The 16,287-nt window shown below is 39.6% G+C and overlaps 1 protein-coding gene across 1 annotated transcript in view; it reads left to right on the top strand.

The window, feature by feature from the left end:
• The first annotated feature begins 738 nt into the window (after positions 1 to 738).
• Positions 739 to 16,287, top strand: part of DLG2 (discs large MAGUK scaffold protein 2) — a 420,316-nt gene continuing 404,767 nt past the window's right edge. The window contains exon 1 of the mRNA XM_058830779.1: positions 739 to 1,056. Within this exon, the coding sequence (XP_058686762.1) occupies positions 739 to 1,056 (318 nt within the window). The remainder of the gene's footprint in view (positions 1,057 to 16,287) is intronic.

Below are 16,287 nucleotides of genomic sequence, written 5' to 3'. Positions count from 1 at the left end.
TTGCATCTTCTGATGCAATTTTGTTGACAAGGTCTTTTCAGGCATGCAGGGAAAAAACCACTCCCGCGTCTGTTTGGATCATTGGTAAAGGAGTATCTTTTTCAGTACTTTGTCTAGATGCTATTTCCACAAGAAAGCACTTCGCCCGTAAAGCTTGTACATATAAATGTGCTTCAGCAGGGTGCCTGTGACTCGTGCCAGGGTCAGCCAGAAAATGACTAAATCTTCCTGAAAATTGCAAGAGTGGTTTTTGTTGGTTGTTGGATATATTTTTTCCCCCCCTTCCCTTCCCGTGGTTTGTCATCCAGAAAGGGATGCAGGCGTGCGTCCCAGCCACGCAGAGCATTGATTGCTTCTGCCTGCAGCGGGGATGCTGTCAAGTGGCTGCGCGAGTGGAGTCCGCTATTGACACGGGGCTGCTGGGCAGCGGCCCCCGCCGGCCCCGGCCTCCGCCATGCCCCGCCGCTAGCCACTGCCGGCCCGCCGCTAGCCACTGCCGGCCCGCCGCTAGCCACTGCCGGCCCGCCGCTAGCCAGCTCTGCCCCGCCGCTAGCCACTGCCATCCCGCCGCTAGCCAGCTCTGCCCCGGCGCTAGCCAGCTCTGCCCCGGCGCTCGCCACTGCCGGCCCGGCGCTGGCCAGCGCTGCCCCCGGGCTGGCCGGGCCCCGCCGCCGCGCCTCGCCCCCGCCGCCGGCAGCGCGTCCATGCCCGGCGGGCAGGGCGAGCCCCGGGCGAGCCATGCACGGGCACCTCTCCCGGCAGCACAGCTGCGGCAGGGGCGCCGAGGGCTCGGACGGGGGCAGGAATGTGCCCCCCGCCGCCAGGGATGGCCACTGCGCCTGCCGCTGGCAGCAGCATCCGCCGGGCCTCCAGCACAGCTGTCAGGCGCTGCCCTCGTGGGGAGCCGCGGCTGGCAGCCAGGGCAGGGGCAAGTTGGTCCCGTTGTGGGACACGGCGCGGAAGAGCCCCCCCAAATCCCCGGCCAAGCCGCAGGGCAGCCCGGGACAGTGGTGGTCAGAGTGCGGCTGTGCCCACGGCTGGGGCCACCCGGTGCAGGTGAGCTGATTCTTCGCTCTCCAAGAGACTTAGAGGATGCTCCGGGGAGAGAAAGTGAGGTTTGGTGGTGTCGACAACTTTTTGTCATGTGTCTTGATGTGTGTTTAGTGGTTTGTTCTGGAAATTTTATATGTAAGGGCAAGCTGTAGGGTGGTCATATCTGTGTTTGAATATTGCTTCTCTGTTGCCTATGAAAATTGTGGGCTGTTCTTGGAAAGGTTTTCTTGTTAGAATGCTTTGGTTTATGCCTCTAGGTTCTGCAGACTTCATATTCCACTGTGCTGTATAGAACCGATGTGTTTATCTCCCATGTGTAATGGATTTTGTGAGCTTCTGTAAACAGTTTATTTTCAGGTATCGCATGAAGTTAAAATAATATTCTATTTAAGAGACAGCATGGAGGAGGGGCTGTTAGATTTACTGATAAGAGAAAGTGACCTCTTTCTCTTCTTTGGAACTTCAAATGCAGTTGGAATCTTTAATAAATACAAAATATCTCTTTAGCTTTCAAGAATCTATAGATTTTTATTTAAATACACCACAGATTATTTTCAAATACAAACCAAGCAGGGTCTATGATGTGTACGATTACCTGTGAGCAACTAGACTGAAACCCAGTGCTGTGAAATAGAAATCTCAGTGACACTCATAGGACGGTTAATACTAAAAGACATTACAACTACCTCCACTGATTCATGTTTTTGTGTCTCACTTAGAATACTTTCAGCTTATTCAAAAAAGCTTTCTATCATGGCAACATCAAATGCTTTTGTCAACATTTCACAGTGAAAAAGGCAGAATGTACTGCTGAAATAAGTTTTTGAAATATAGCGTTACTTACTGATAGAGTGTACACTGGAGTTTAACTAGCCTCAGCTCACAGTGAACATGTGCACCCTCTCTAGAGATTACATCGATTCTTTCATAGAAATGGTTTTAATATATTTTCACTGTACAGGAAAGCAATAAGGCAAAGGATTGTCAGATAGTGTTGCTATATTTTATCTTGTCTTGTGGTCTGAAAAAGGGATGCTTTGTTGACTGAAAGTGATTGTTATATAAAAAAGCTTCTTTTTTCCTCTCAAATCTAGTATCAAGTGGGAAAACGAAGTTTTCTGTTATATTTTTGAGTGACAAAAATGTTGCACATGACTACAATATATTTTATATACTTTCTTTCATATACAAGGCACATACAGCTATTAATGTTGGAATAAAGCCAATGTTAAACTGCTGTATAAAGCATTGAATTAGACTTTTTTCAAATTTGAATTATAAAAAACTCTAAATATTTTCTTAGGCTCTTTTTGATTTGGAAAAAGCTTGGAGGAAAAAATACCTTCAATGAAAGAGGTCCTTCATTTTCAAAGGTACAGAATTTATAAAGTTAAAATGTAGAAGCATTACTAAAAAAAGACAAAAAGGCCCTTCTAATAATACTTCAATATCTATGTTATAGATGTATTGTAAAGTAATTTCCATAATTTTAATACCTTTGTGACCACATCCTCGTGTTTAGGTAACGTGGTTGTTATTCAGGTTTATGTACTTCTTATATTTAGTACAGAACTTTCCTCTGGAAACTTTCTTTACTGTATGTTCTGAATGCCAACTACCTTATTCTATTTAGAAAGGTGCCTTTCTTGGGTTTTGTCTGTAATGAATTTATCACTGTGTGTGGGGGTGGACTGATGTACTTGGGCAAATACTTGGTGGTTTCAGTGTCATAGAGCTGAGAAATAGTTTGTTTCAAGTAATAATCTCCTTTTCTCTGTGCAAAGTAGGTGTTGTGTAAGGTATGGCAGGAAGGGAGGAGTGTGTGTAAATTTGTTTGTCTGTGTGTACACGTATTGTTGTATGTACATACACCTAGAAAATCATCAATGGTATTGCATAGAAACATTATGGGAAAACATTATAGGGCTGCCCTTACTACTTCTCCCTAGTTTGGGGGGATACATGTTGAAGTCAGTGATGTTTTTTGAGGGCTATATTGATGGGGAAATCTTTCTTTCTTTCTGACACAAAGAGATGTAGTGGAACAATAAAGAGATGTAGTTAAATTTGCTGGCCTAAGGAAGAAAATAAAAAGGAGAATTAATTTTAAATGTCCATCTAATGTGTAAATGTGAGAAGAAATGACATTGGTCGCTTCCAAGGTGGATTGTTTCATTACATAAGGTTCTGAGCAAGATTTTCTTCTGCTTGAGTTCTTTTAGGACAGATGACTTTCTTCAGACATAGGAAAGACATAACACCTTGTGAAAATGCTTCTTGGTTAGTACTGTAGTACCAAAATAAATGCACAGATCCTTCATTCCTAGAGTGTGTACATGACAGCTGTTATTAACATGCACTTTGGCATCCTGATCCTGACAAAAATGTTGATTTTATTTAGAAGCACATGTCCCCATTTTCTTTACCAGCTTCTTCTTCTTTAGTATGCCAGAGCAAAGAGTGGCATTCTAGTATTATTGATACTTTAACTGTCTTAGAAATTCTGCTTTGCCGGCTTGCATGTTTGTGTTTGCTCCTAATGTCATGTTGAGTTGTAGGTACAAAAATGCACTCTATATATCCAAATAAAAATTAAGTTGGAATTTAAAAAAAAAGAACAATCCCACAAAACCAAAAAACACCAAGCCAACAAAAAACCCCAAACCAAAAATCTCCTAATTTTGAAAGTGTGTTGAAATAATGTTTAGATGGAAGTCTGATTCCAATACCTAATTTGGCTTCAAACTTCCATTTCTTTTTGACAAATGCATTTACACTTCTGTTTCTTAAGAGAAAAAGGGAAGGGGGAAAAGTAAGAAGAAAAGATAACAAGCAAGTTTTAAATGTCCCTGTTGATTGGAAATATTTTTTATTTCTCTGCAGTGCACTGGGTATCTCTGTCACCATTAGTATCATGGAATTATGTAATTTGTGTGATTCACTCAGTGATTTCATACTTCAGGTCACTGTTATGCTGTGAGAGATTGAGCAAAATTACAGGGTGGAAGAGGGCTTTGCAGAGGCAAGGAGGTGACCTGGTGTTTTCCAGGGGTCATTCTAACATGAGGCTTGGTTTGTAACACTGGATGGACTTTCCCTGTAGGCACCTCTAGATTGCTGGCAGATGCAATGTAGCAATTAATTAGATTAGACATATATGTTTAGCTGAAGGTGTGAAATGGACACATTCTTCGTGCAGAAAGGACAGAGGGATAGGAGTCTGTATTGCCCTGATTGTAGATTGAAGAGGAAATTGAAGAGTTTGTGTTGCTGTTCTTGTTTTAGGAAATCCAAAGTACAAATTTTACGTGGTCTCTATGAACGAGGTCCTCCTCTAAACAGTTCCTCTAAACAGTTTCCCAATGTGAGTTTTCAGATTCCATGAGTTTAAGATTATCCTTTTGAGGGGAAATGAAGGTGTAGAAGTAGATTCCTGTCTTTGGCTGTTTCCCAGTTCAGAAGACAATACTGGAGTCCATTAAAATTTAGCTAACTATTCGCTATAAAATTTTTGGCCCTTCTATTTTGAAATGTTCTCAAATAAAATAATCTCATAGCAGATAGTATCCTTAATGTGTCATCTACAAAAGTGCATTCATGTGCTTTGTTTTGAAATCTTCCATAAAAGTTGGAATGTTCACCTATTTTTGAATAGTTTACTGTCAATATCAGCTTTGATGACATTTTTTGTTGGTTGGGATTTTTTAAAATCAATATTAGAAAAGATGTTTTGTAGTCAGTTTCTTTTAGATAAAAACAATTTCTTCTTTTAGAAGAAATAGATAGCTTCAATGTTGTGTTTTTTTACCTGGTAGAGGCTTGTGAGCTAAACCCTAGGCTATAGATGTAGCATGACTTTAAAAGGGCAGTGGGCAGCCAAATTCTGAAGGATCCGCTGGGAACAGTCTTTTGTGTTTGAAGGCCTTTGGGGCTAGTGCTAAAATTCCAGTATTTCATTTGAGAACTCTTTGCATGCTGGCATGAAGTGAGAGCTTGCTTCAAGGCATTCTGCCTCAGTACTAATGCAGAAGGTCTACTCCAAGAGATACTGTCTCTTCCAGCAGTATAAAGAAATTATTTATCATGGGTTGTTTTTTTTGAAAGCTCAGATCACTCTTTCAGTTTACAGATTCCCACATGCAACTGGCTATTCTTCTGGCAAGTCCCTTCCAGCTATAAAGTTACATCAGGCTATTTTAGTTAGTGAAGGGAGAGCTTTTCACCTTAATCGAGTGTGTTCAAGTGCCAGCTAAATAGCAGTTAAACAGCAAATAAACAGCAATAATTTGCTTTTAAACTTTTTTTTCTTTTTTAATCTTTAAGACTATTGAGAGGTAGATGGTATAAGTTTTGATAGGCCTAGCTGGGCAATTTTTCATGAAGAAAAAAGCTCATATTCCATTCTTAGGGTGGTATGCTCTTATCAGAGGATTTAGATGACAGCATCTTGCCTTGGATTGATCCTCATGCTGCATTCATAGAAGTGAGGTCAGTAAAAAATTGTCAGCAATCAGTGCAGCTGCTATGTAAGAGATGTACAAATGCAGAAATACAAAAGCTGTTACCATATTCTTTTGATGATGAGTGATATTGTTCTAACAATTCCTGTATCCAGTCCCTCTCACTGGCAGAGGGCTTTGAGAAGTCTGCACCATTCTAGGTAGCATTCAGATCTGATCCTCTCCCAGGACAGCTGCTTTAGAAAAGTTTGATTTTTGGATTCATGTTTAACCTATTTCTTCTACCAAAGCCAGGAAATCATTGTTACTACTGAATTTGTAGCAGTTATGTTTGGCATAAAAAGGAGATCAAAGCTTAGCCTATTGAGGCCAGCAATTTCTTTAGTGATGTAGGGAACACTCCTGGTCAGAAGTAACATGAAATGAGACATAAACTGTCCCTGGAGGTATTTAAAAAACTCGTAGATGTGTTGCATGGGGACATGGTCTAGTGGTGGGCTTGGCAGCACTAGGTTAATGGTTAGACTCAGTGATCTTAGAGGTCTGTTCCAGCCTCAGTGATTCTATGATTCTGTAATTGTTTGGAAACTTGTTTCCTTTGCTTATTGGTTGTTCATGTGACTCCAATTTGAATGCTATGCAATGAAAAGGCCAGAAACTAAATATACTGAGGCCACAGTAGGACTTTCCCTTTAAACATGAAAGTTCCTTTTTTGGTGGTTTTGTTTTGTTATGGGTTTTTAGGGTATTTTGGGTATTTTTTTTGGTTGGGAGTTTTTTTGGTTGTTTTGGTTATTTAAAGAAAGGAAAAAGAAAACACCAGTGTTAGTTACGAGGCTTTGTGGTCTTCAGATTCAGGAACCTGGGGGTGTGTCAGTCATTCCAGATTTTCCGCCATCTCACAGGAGGTAATTCAGCAATCCCTGCCTTGATTGATAATGTAGTATTGCTTTGCAAAGGCTACTGGTAGTAAAAGAAAAGCGGTTAGTCTTTCATTTGTTATATAATTTTCTGTCTCCTCCTATTAATGTATCAGGTCTTTATCAGTGTTAGAATTTTGATAATACATAATACTAAGTGCTAGCAGAGAAATTTAAGAAATAGGCATGGTTACACAGATCACGACAGTATTTGTGTGCAATTTGTTCCATATATTTTCCTTTAAATATGGAAGTAGATATATTATGTACTGTACTTAACAATGATAGTAATGTTTTATAGTTTAGTTACACATTATTTGGCTCCTGCTGATTGTTCAGCCATAAATATCTTAATGCCTAATTTGCATTTGTTGCACCATATTTAGAATTACATTTATTTAAACCCATTTTAAAGTTTCTCCTCCTAGATGCCCCAAAAAGTCAAGAACATTTTCTCCCCTTGACATGTAATTTGGCTACTGGGACTTTCAGAGGGGGATGAAAGGGGATATAGAAAGGGAATTGTAGGGTTTGGACAGGGATTGTTTGTAGCATTGGTAATTAGCCAAAACTGCACAAGTGTTCTGACAGTTCTGCTGCTATTCATAATTTTGTCTAATACTTGCCGTGTTTATTCATCCATGGACAAACTGTTCATCGTATTTGAGAACAGAGGGGCATTTCCTTAGGGCCAGACTGATAGAACCCAAAGGGATTCAAAACCTTTTATTTTTCCTGCATTTTTTCTACATTCTGCCATGCCATGTAGTCTGCTCCTAGGACTGTCCAGGCATTTTGACCTAATTAGATCCTTGCTACCACAGGAACCTAGAACACAGGAAAAGTCTTTAATCTTTCCTGTAGTACTCTGATGGCACAGGCCACACAGTAGGATTTTAGTCTTCCTGTCTCTTAGACTGGCTCTTGAGGTTATAGGTTGCTGGAACTCTTTGGTGGAATGTCAACAGGATTGGTAAACTGGATGCTCTCTGGTCTAAAAGGAAAAAAACCTCTGAAATAGTTGCCTTATGGTTTGCATAAAACAATTAGGAATAAGGCTTGACAACCCTAGCTGGGCTTTGTGTCTAATGTTCCACCACATTTAAATTGGGCATTCAAAGATGCAAACCCTTTACAGCAACTCAGTGGCTTTGGTCTAATCCAAGCAAAAGAAGTGAAGGGTGATGCATGACAATTTATAGAAGGACACCAAGCAATGGCTCAGACTGAGGTGGAATTGGTCTCAGCTATTTTGGCATGACTTGAAGACACAACCTGAAAATCGATCTCCCTTTTGGAAATGTCTCCTTCCACTATTCTGGTATACAAAAATATCAGACTTTTCCACAGGAAAAAAACCCAAACGAAACCCCCAAGAAACTAAAGGGAGTTTCTAGTTATAGCAGTGACAAGATTTAGAGTTTGCCAATTTAGCTCTCTGTTTCCCCATGTCTGCATGTGATAATAAAAATAAAGCCAAAAAAATGTCAAGAAAGGAATATGGACTCAATTACTTTGCTTTTAAGAACCATGTTTGCTTTGAAAAAAGCCTTAGGTTATTACAATAGAGTTTATAAATTAAATAGCATATACTCATTTATCTTTTTTGCATAAGTATTTTTTATAAATTACTATGGTTAGTCAGAAGAATTGTCTCAATAGTCATTTAATTTCAAAATCTCCAGTCATTCTGAGAGTTAGAAATACAGGGATCAAAAAGGAATTCTTTATGTATTGAAAACAGAGGTCTTGTAATATCTATACCAAATATTAGAAAAACAAACAAAATAATCCTTTTTGTAAATTCCAATTCTGGTTATAAGCTTTCTTTTAAGTCACAGGAGCCAGCTGTGAATGCAGTACAAAATCCAATTTAGCAAAATAACAGCTGGTTTTGGTTTGGATATATTGTACTTTTAATACAGGGTTTTGCCTTTCTGATTAAGTATTTGTACAAGGAGAAGCAGGTTACTTCAGCATCTGAAATTGTCCATATAATTGGTCAAACAGAACATCAGACAAATGATTTTCATTATGCATTTCAAATGAGAGCAGAATGGAGTAGTGTCTCAGGATTCCTTTAGCTGCCCTCCCAGAGCAGCTGTGCTGCACCCAGGTGTGAAAGGAGTTAAACGGAGGCTTTTAACACTCCTTATTCTCTTTAAAGACTCCTTGTTTATGTTTGTTTTTCTTTTAAATTCTGATAAACGCTTGCTCCATATCGAGCTGCTATTTCTTGCATTCATGAGCACGGGAATAGGAATTAGTATTTATCCATGTGCAGGTTTGTCCAAGTTTTATGTTGTGACCATCACTCATGTGAGAGCTGACCACATTCATTGAAAATGTAAGGTCTAAGCTCTGTTTTTACTTTTCTTCATTCTGCAGAGCCTACTTTGCGGGGGGGGGGGGGGGGAATGTAAAAATAAAAAAGGTGTTTGAGACCTATTTCATGGCGCAGTTGATGTTCACTAGCACAACTTCTAGTGCCAGTACAAGGCTGAGAGAAGAAGCATGTGACAAGGGTCACGTCCCAGCACAGCTGCCTCTTCCAAAGGTAGTCACACTAATATGCAATTTGGTGTGTGCAGTTTGGTTTTGACAACACAGCAGTGCTCAGGGACCTCCCCATGCTAAGCACAGAAACTTGTGTCAAGCTAATTTCTGCCTCCAAGAATTCAGAAATAATCATGTTTCAGTTAAGAAATGGAGAATTTTGGAGACAGCTTGTTCCCTTTTCCTTTCTGTTTTTATTTTCTGCTCAGCAGACACATCTGGATTCTATCAAAAACTGTCTTTCAGTCATGAGTATAGAAGACACTTGTCAATGCATGCTCTGTGAGACTGCAGTTGGGCACACAGGACCAGACAGCCAAATTGTATTTTGGAAGAAAAAGAACCCCAAATTTTTATCTAGATATTCAGTAAGAAGGTAGTATAAATAGCAGAACCGTGGTCTCATATTCAGTCTGGGGCTGATGCTGCTGTGTTTTCAATGGTCTCTATACCACCAGCTCAGGCAGAAAGAGGCAGGTGCTGCCCAGGACAGGCTTAAGAATCACACCCACATGCCTGAGAGCATTGTCCAACTGCTCCTTGAACTCTGTCAGGCTGGGTGCTGTGACCACTTCCCTGGGGAGCCTGTTCCAGTGCCCAAACACCCTCTCTGGGCAATGAACCTCCGACCTAAATCTCCCCTGACACAGCTTCATGCAGTTCCCTCAGCTCCTGTCCCTGGTCACCACAGAGCGGAGATCTGTGCTTGCCCCTCCTCTTCTCCTCATAAGGATGCTGTAGACCACAATGAGGTCTTCCCTCAGTTTCCTCTGCTCCAGGCTGAACAGACCAAGTGACCTCAGCTGTTCCTCATGTGGCTGCCCCTCAGGACATTTCCCATCCTTGTGGCCCTCCTTTGGACACTCTCTAAGGGCTGCTTTGGATGCAGCCCAGGATACAGTTGTCTTTCTGGCCTGCAAGTGCACATTGCTGGTCACGTTTAACCTTTCATCCACCAGTTCCCTCAAATCCTGGTCTGCAGGGCTGCTTTTAATACATTTCATCCTCTGGACTGTATTGATGTCATTGGTTGCCTGACCCAGGTATGGGACCTTGAAACTTGGCCTTGTTGAACTGCATGAGGTTCCTATGATCCCACTGGGCATTTCAGAAAAGCCTGGCCTATAGAGTTTATAACAACTTTTAAAATAATTATAGGTTAGTGTCATTATTACTATAATTTTAATAATTATTATTTAAATCTTTAATGGTTTTAAATAAGTGAAACCCCCGATGATGAGGGGCAATACCAGTTTGTTGCATACTTCTTCTGTAATGTTCCACATGTAGATCTACTAGATGTATTAAGCAGAGTCATGATATACTGCAGTTGCCTGTGGGGCAGGTACTAGCTTGCTCAGCCTCTTCAAATATAAAAGTAGAAGCAATCTGATCACTTCTGCAAGCATAAATCTACAAAAATATTGTCTTTTTTTTCTTTGAGTTGTCATGGCAGTATTCTCAGTAGATCTTCTCTTTTAGCTGAGATGCTTTTAAATCTATGTAGTCAGCACAAAACTGGAATTCACACATTTCTTTTAAATAATTTGTGCTGAAAATTGAGGTTATCACTCCTAGTTATTTTGGTTTTAAGCACTGGTTGCTGTCTATCAGCTAAACTAATTTGTGTACCAAGAAATAAAACGTCATGCTAATCATATGGAGAATACAGAAAGAAATGAATCAGCTCTTAATAGTGGTTGAAAAGGCAGAATTGCAAAATATTTTGCTGAATGGACAAAACCTAAAAAGCTTTTCAAATTCATAACTCTTTGGTCCTTGAATCCTCTGATGGTAGCCTTTGTCATATCTAACCAAAAGGTTGACTTTTGCTCATTTGATATAATGCCCTTTCAAAATGCATGTTGGTACTGCATCTAGTGTCTGAAATTTAGTATCTGTTTTCCATTTCACCTTTGCTCCTTTCTGTCCTCCCTTTGAAGGCTCCCATTACTTCTACGTATTTTTTTTTCATAACTCATCTGTATTTTCACTTTTTTGAATGGTTGCCAAAACAGTAGTGGAATTACTGGGTTTGCCTGTATGCTCTTTGTCTGATTTCCAGATGGAAGTCTTTTTTCTTCTGGTTCACTTCCCAGGATTTGTCCTCAGGTGATAATAACTTTAATGTACTTTCTGCCAGTTTCTATTTCATCATGTTACCTTTTGCACTTGAGGCTTCAACAAATCTGACAAACCAGCAAAATGCAAAATGGAACAGAATTGCTACAACAAAAACATTTTCTAGCAAGGGGATTAGGGGTAAAGGAGCTAGGTTTTGATTTTATTAATAATAAAAGCAATAATAAAACTACAGAGATGCAGGAAATTATTTTTGCAATCTGAAGTATTACTTGGTGTTCAGCAACCAACCAGGAGCAGGAGAGGTGATGAAAGCAAAATTGTTCCTGTTTTTTTTCTCCAGATGTCATTACTGCCTGATTTCTTGACATTTCTTAGAGCGCCTCAGAAGGAACAGCTATGTGATTCTTTTGTTTTCTGATACATTTGTGAGTTAGGTCAATGTTCATTTCATTTCACATCACACTGGGAAGGCTGAAGCAGGAAAGGTAACAAATGTTTTTGTGATTGTACACAGAACAGAGAGAGAGCTTAATTTTCAACCCCTTTGTCATCGCTTAGTCCTAAGGCAACAGCTAGGCTGAACCTAGCTGCACTATTTGTTGAATGGCTCTAAGTTTTAACCCATCTATGTGGAAGGGTGTCTGAAATCTGTTCTTGTTGGACCTTTAGGGGTCCTTGCTGGTTGTGGCCACCCTTAAGGTGCAGCATCAAGCTCATTCCCCTTGGAAGTTACTCTCAGTAACTTCCATGACCGTGAATAAGATGTTGATAAGATTATGTTATAATATATAAAATTATAAGATTATGTTGATAAGATTTCCATCTTTTTGAGGATAGTTCTTCATGTTATTGTAGAAGGATGCAGTGGGTTCTTTGTTGAAGTGGGGCAATTTGCATCATCCTGTTCTATATATGAGAATTTTAGGCTTAAGGCAGGGCTATACTCTCGCAGTGAGGCACATTCTGACTTGGAGATACAAAGCAATTACTTAACTGGCACTTCTTCAAGCTTTTCCATCAATTGATTATGTTCCTTTCAGCAGTTTAAGCTGACCTTATTGCTGGGATGTTGTGCTGGGCTGGTCAACACAGTTTAAGCAGTTCTTGTACTACAGAATTGGTAAACTTGGAGTAAGAGGAGAAAATACTGAAAATGTAAGGGCAAAGCAGTGGCAGAAAAAGTCAATAAATATATCTGGAACTTCTTTAAAATACATCTTTCTTCAAATACTGGAGTTGGATGACAAGCCACTGATGTGGACAGCAGATCAGCAGATGCTTAACACTGTTCCTATGTAACTCTGATCCAGTGTGTGTTGGTGGGACTTGGTATTACTGGCAATGCTTTGAATGTTGAAGTTAACCCAAAAGTTAACTACCCTTCTGAACTGCAAAGTAGCAGTCTAACCAAAACTGTTCCTTTGTAAAAAATCGTGCTATTGGTTTTTCCATTTCTATGTAAAAGTAAAGAAAAAGAAGAATCCTTTTAAAATCCACCTGATATATAAAATGACAGGATTATCAAACACACAGAAAATGCTGCTTCTTCATTTGTTTTTAATTTTAAATTTATCTTGAAACTACAGTGGGGTTTCAACAAAAGTGGCAGATGAGGGGGAAAGAAAATAACATTTTTGTAGAGATCTTGCACTCAGATTCAAACTGAGACCCAATCCAACAAAGAAATTTAAAGGACACAAAAGGAAAAATTTAATTGCTGCAATGACTGGTCTTTGCCTACTGCAGCACTAGTGAGAAAAGTTAGTGAAGCAGAGTTTCAGTTGATCTGAAGGTAATATAAAGCAGTAATACTGCCACTTATTACTAGACGCAAAAGTTCAGACATCGTGATGCAGTAGTTTTGGGCTGGAATGCAGCAATACCTACTCTATCCTTACTTCCCTTGAAAATGCAATAAGAATAACTAGCAAAGCCCTCCAGACTTAAACAGCCCACATATTTCTGCAACCATCAATAAATAAACCTGTATGAAAAATTGAATGGCTATATTGTTCTTATGCTTCTAATGCAAAGTATTTCCCCTGTAAACCACTCGGTTATCTCTGTCATTTGCTCCTAATGCGTTAGAGGTTTGTAAACAACCGACTGGCAAAACTCCAAGACTTTATAGAAGCTATTATCTAAGATTTATTTTAAAAATTAAACATTTTAATGTTTTTAGGAAGGCAGTAATCCAGTTGGAGTGGTTTAAAAAGGTGAGGTACAGTTAAACAATTTCTAAAATTCTCTGCTGGAGACATTGTGAAATATTCCCAGATGATGTGTTATATTAACTTATAAAATGTAATTTTACTGGATAAATTATTTACTTGATTGACAGCAGTACTTGTTTTCATAGAAACGAATACTTGTTATGAATGGCATTACACATATAACACATAAACAAACATGGAATGCTTTTTTTCCTGTAAAATATAAGGAAAAAACTGGGGAGTTGTTTCTGTGTATACACTGTATGAACTTTTATGGGATCTAGTTGCATCAGCTTTTGTCATACTTTGATCTTTATTCACTATGAGCTCTTTAGTAAAGTTTTGTTATCACTGTCTTGACCTGAGGTATTTCATGTCTGTAGTGGTTTTTCAGAGATAGTGGAACAGCTTTAGGTATTTCATAAGATCATATTTTAAAATATGATGGAAAGTGTTCTGAAAGGTGCTTTAATTGGAGGACTGGTACATCAGGTTGTGGTAAGTTGGCCCCAGCTGGCAGCCCCCACAGAACAGAACCACTCTCTCACTGTCCCTGCAGCAGGGAGAAATTTGGAAAAGAGGGAGAGAGAAAGTGCATGTACCAAAATCTCAGCAGTTGCTGTCACAAGCAAAACAGCCCCTCTGCATGGGGTTATCCACTGGCTGTGCTCTCTTTGTGGGTGTACCTTCTTTGCCATGCAGTTTCGTCTATTGCTCTGGTCTGGTTCTTCCCTCATTCTCTTCTCCTTGGTATTTCCTATCCGTTATTAAAGATGTTTTCACAGAGGCTTGGCTGAAGGACTCTGCTGTGTCTGTCATAGTCCATCTGGATTGCTCATATTTACAGGACAAGGTACTCTGCAAATTAAAAGTTATCTTATGAGCTCATTGGGTAATGCAACACAAACAAACTAGTAGCAACCATTTTTACAGTAAGTGATCCTAGATCATGTCCTAGAAGATAATGTTTTAAAATTAGCTCTTCAAATTGATGAAAAATTGGTAAGTTATTTATGCTCTCACTTTCAAGTCTTCCACTTTTCTGAGAAGCAAATAATACTGATCATATGGAACTAGGGAGACCTGATACAACCTTCCATTATCTAAAGGGGCTACAAGAGGTCTGGAGAGAGACTTTTTACAAGGGTATGTAGTGACAGGACAAGGGGGAATTAGTTTAGACAGAAAGGAAACAGGTTTAAACTAGATATGAGGAAGAAATCCTTCACCATGAGGTTGACACTGGCACAAGTTGTCCAGAAAAGATATAAATGCCCCATCCCTGGCAGTGTTCAGGGCCTGGCTGGATGGGTCTTGGAGCAACCTGGTGCAGTGGATAGTGTCCCTGCCCTTGGCGGGGGGAGTGGAACAAGATGATCTTTAAGGTTTCTTCCAACCTAAAGAATTTTGTAAATCGATTCTGTAAGTTGATGCAAACAACTGTACTGGGTGAAACCGAAGGCCTATCCAAGCCATTATACCAAATGATGTACAGAATGTTGTGGAAGGACTTTGAAGGGAAGGGAAGAATTACCTGCTCCTAGGCATATACAGTTCACATAGTTTAGAATAGCTGCTAAATGAACACGCCTGTTTTGTCAAGTAAGATATTTTCTGAAATATGCTTTGTAGGGATACTGCATTTTAGTTAATACTGAAGTATTTTTATAACATTTAAATTAGTGTAGAATTTTCTCATTAAACGGTGCAATTTTAAGTGAAGAGGTAGAGGGGAGAAGCTGAACTCTTGTCTTCCCTTCCTCACCTCCACTCTGCAAAGCTACATGGATTTTATTTCTAAATCTTCTTAGGGTCTTTCCAGAAATTAGTTTTCATGGGGAAAGAAGTGCACTTTTTACATTAGGCTGCATGCCTTTTTTTTTTTCTCTGAAAATTTTATATCTTATTTTAAAAGAATCTCTTCATCAAAAATGTATTTATGCTACATTTTGAAAGATTTTTGAAACATTTTGTTCTAAACTAGGTAAAACTGTAGGTTTTTTTAATGCTGCTTCTTTGTTGTTTTTTTTTTTAAATATTAGTATTATTTTCTAAATCTTGCTTGGTTTGTCAAGTATTTTGGTCCTTATGACACGGTTTTTCAATTTGCCTGTGAATATTTGGAGCCCCAAAATGAACTTGCTAGGAGACAAACCAAAAATATTTAATACACGGTAAATGACATATTGTTTAGGGACACTTGTTTCCTCGCCTTCTACTAGGAGTTTTCATTCTCTCTCCTCTCACCTCTCTTGCCAGTCAGCAAGTAATTATGTCCTGCTTCCTTTTTAACACCCATTTTTTGGAGAATGTAAAAGTTGTTGTTTCCAGTATTCATGTCCGATAGTTCCATTTCATCATGGCTATTTAGCAACTCTGACTTCCAGATTTGCTTTTTTGTCAAAGGATTGCATCTTGTTCCAGAAGCTACCTGTAATGTCAGTTTTTGTGTGACCTTTCTGAGCAGATGGCCTGCAAGTATTCTGCATGGTTCTCCTTAAAAGACATTGTAACTGAAATCTTGACATTATTGAAATCTTCAAGATTTGTGTGCTCTGGATTTTACCAGTGGGTCAAACAGTGATGTCTGGCCTTTGAAGGATCACAGAATATCCTGAGTTTGAAGTGACCCATATGGATCATCAAGTCCAGCTCCTGCCCTGCACAGGACACCCCAAGAGTCACACCATGTGCCTGAGAGCATTGTCCAAATGCTTCTTGAACTCTGTCAGGCTTGGTGCTGTGATCACTTCCCTGGGGAGCCTGTTCCAGTGCCCAGCCAATCTCGAGGTGAAGAAGGTTTTCCTAATCTCTAATCTAAAACTCCACTGACACAACTTCAGGCCATTTCCTTGGGCCCTGTCTCTGCTCCTTTCATTTCTGCAGTACCAGCCATAAGTGCAGGGAATATAAACCTGAACCGATAAAGAGAGCTTTCAGCTGTACTTTGGAAATGGGGACTAGAATTGCATCTTTTTGGAGAGATGTCATCCATCAGCT

The sequence above is a fragment of the Poecile atricapillus genome, chromosome 1 (assembly GCF_030490865.1).
Source record: "Poecile atricapillus isolate bPoeAtr1 chromosome 1, bPoeAtr1.hap1, whole genome shotgun sequence".
NCBI classification, from domain to species: domain Eukaryota; kingdom Metazoa; phylum Chordata; class Aves; order Passeriformes; family Paridae; genus Poecile; species Poecile atricapillus.
The sequence above is the reverse complement of the archived record's forward strand: the minus strand, read 5'-3'. Positions and strand labels throughout refer to the sequence as shown.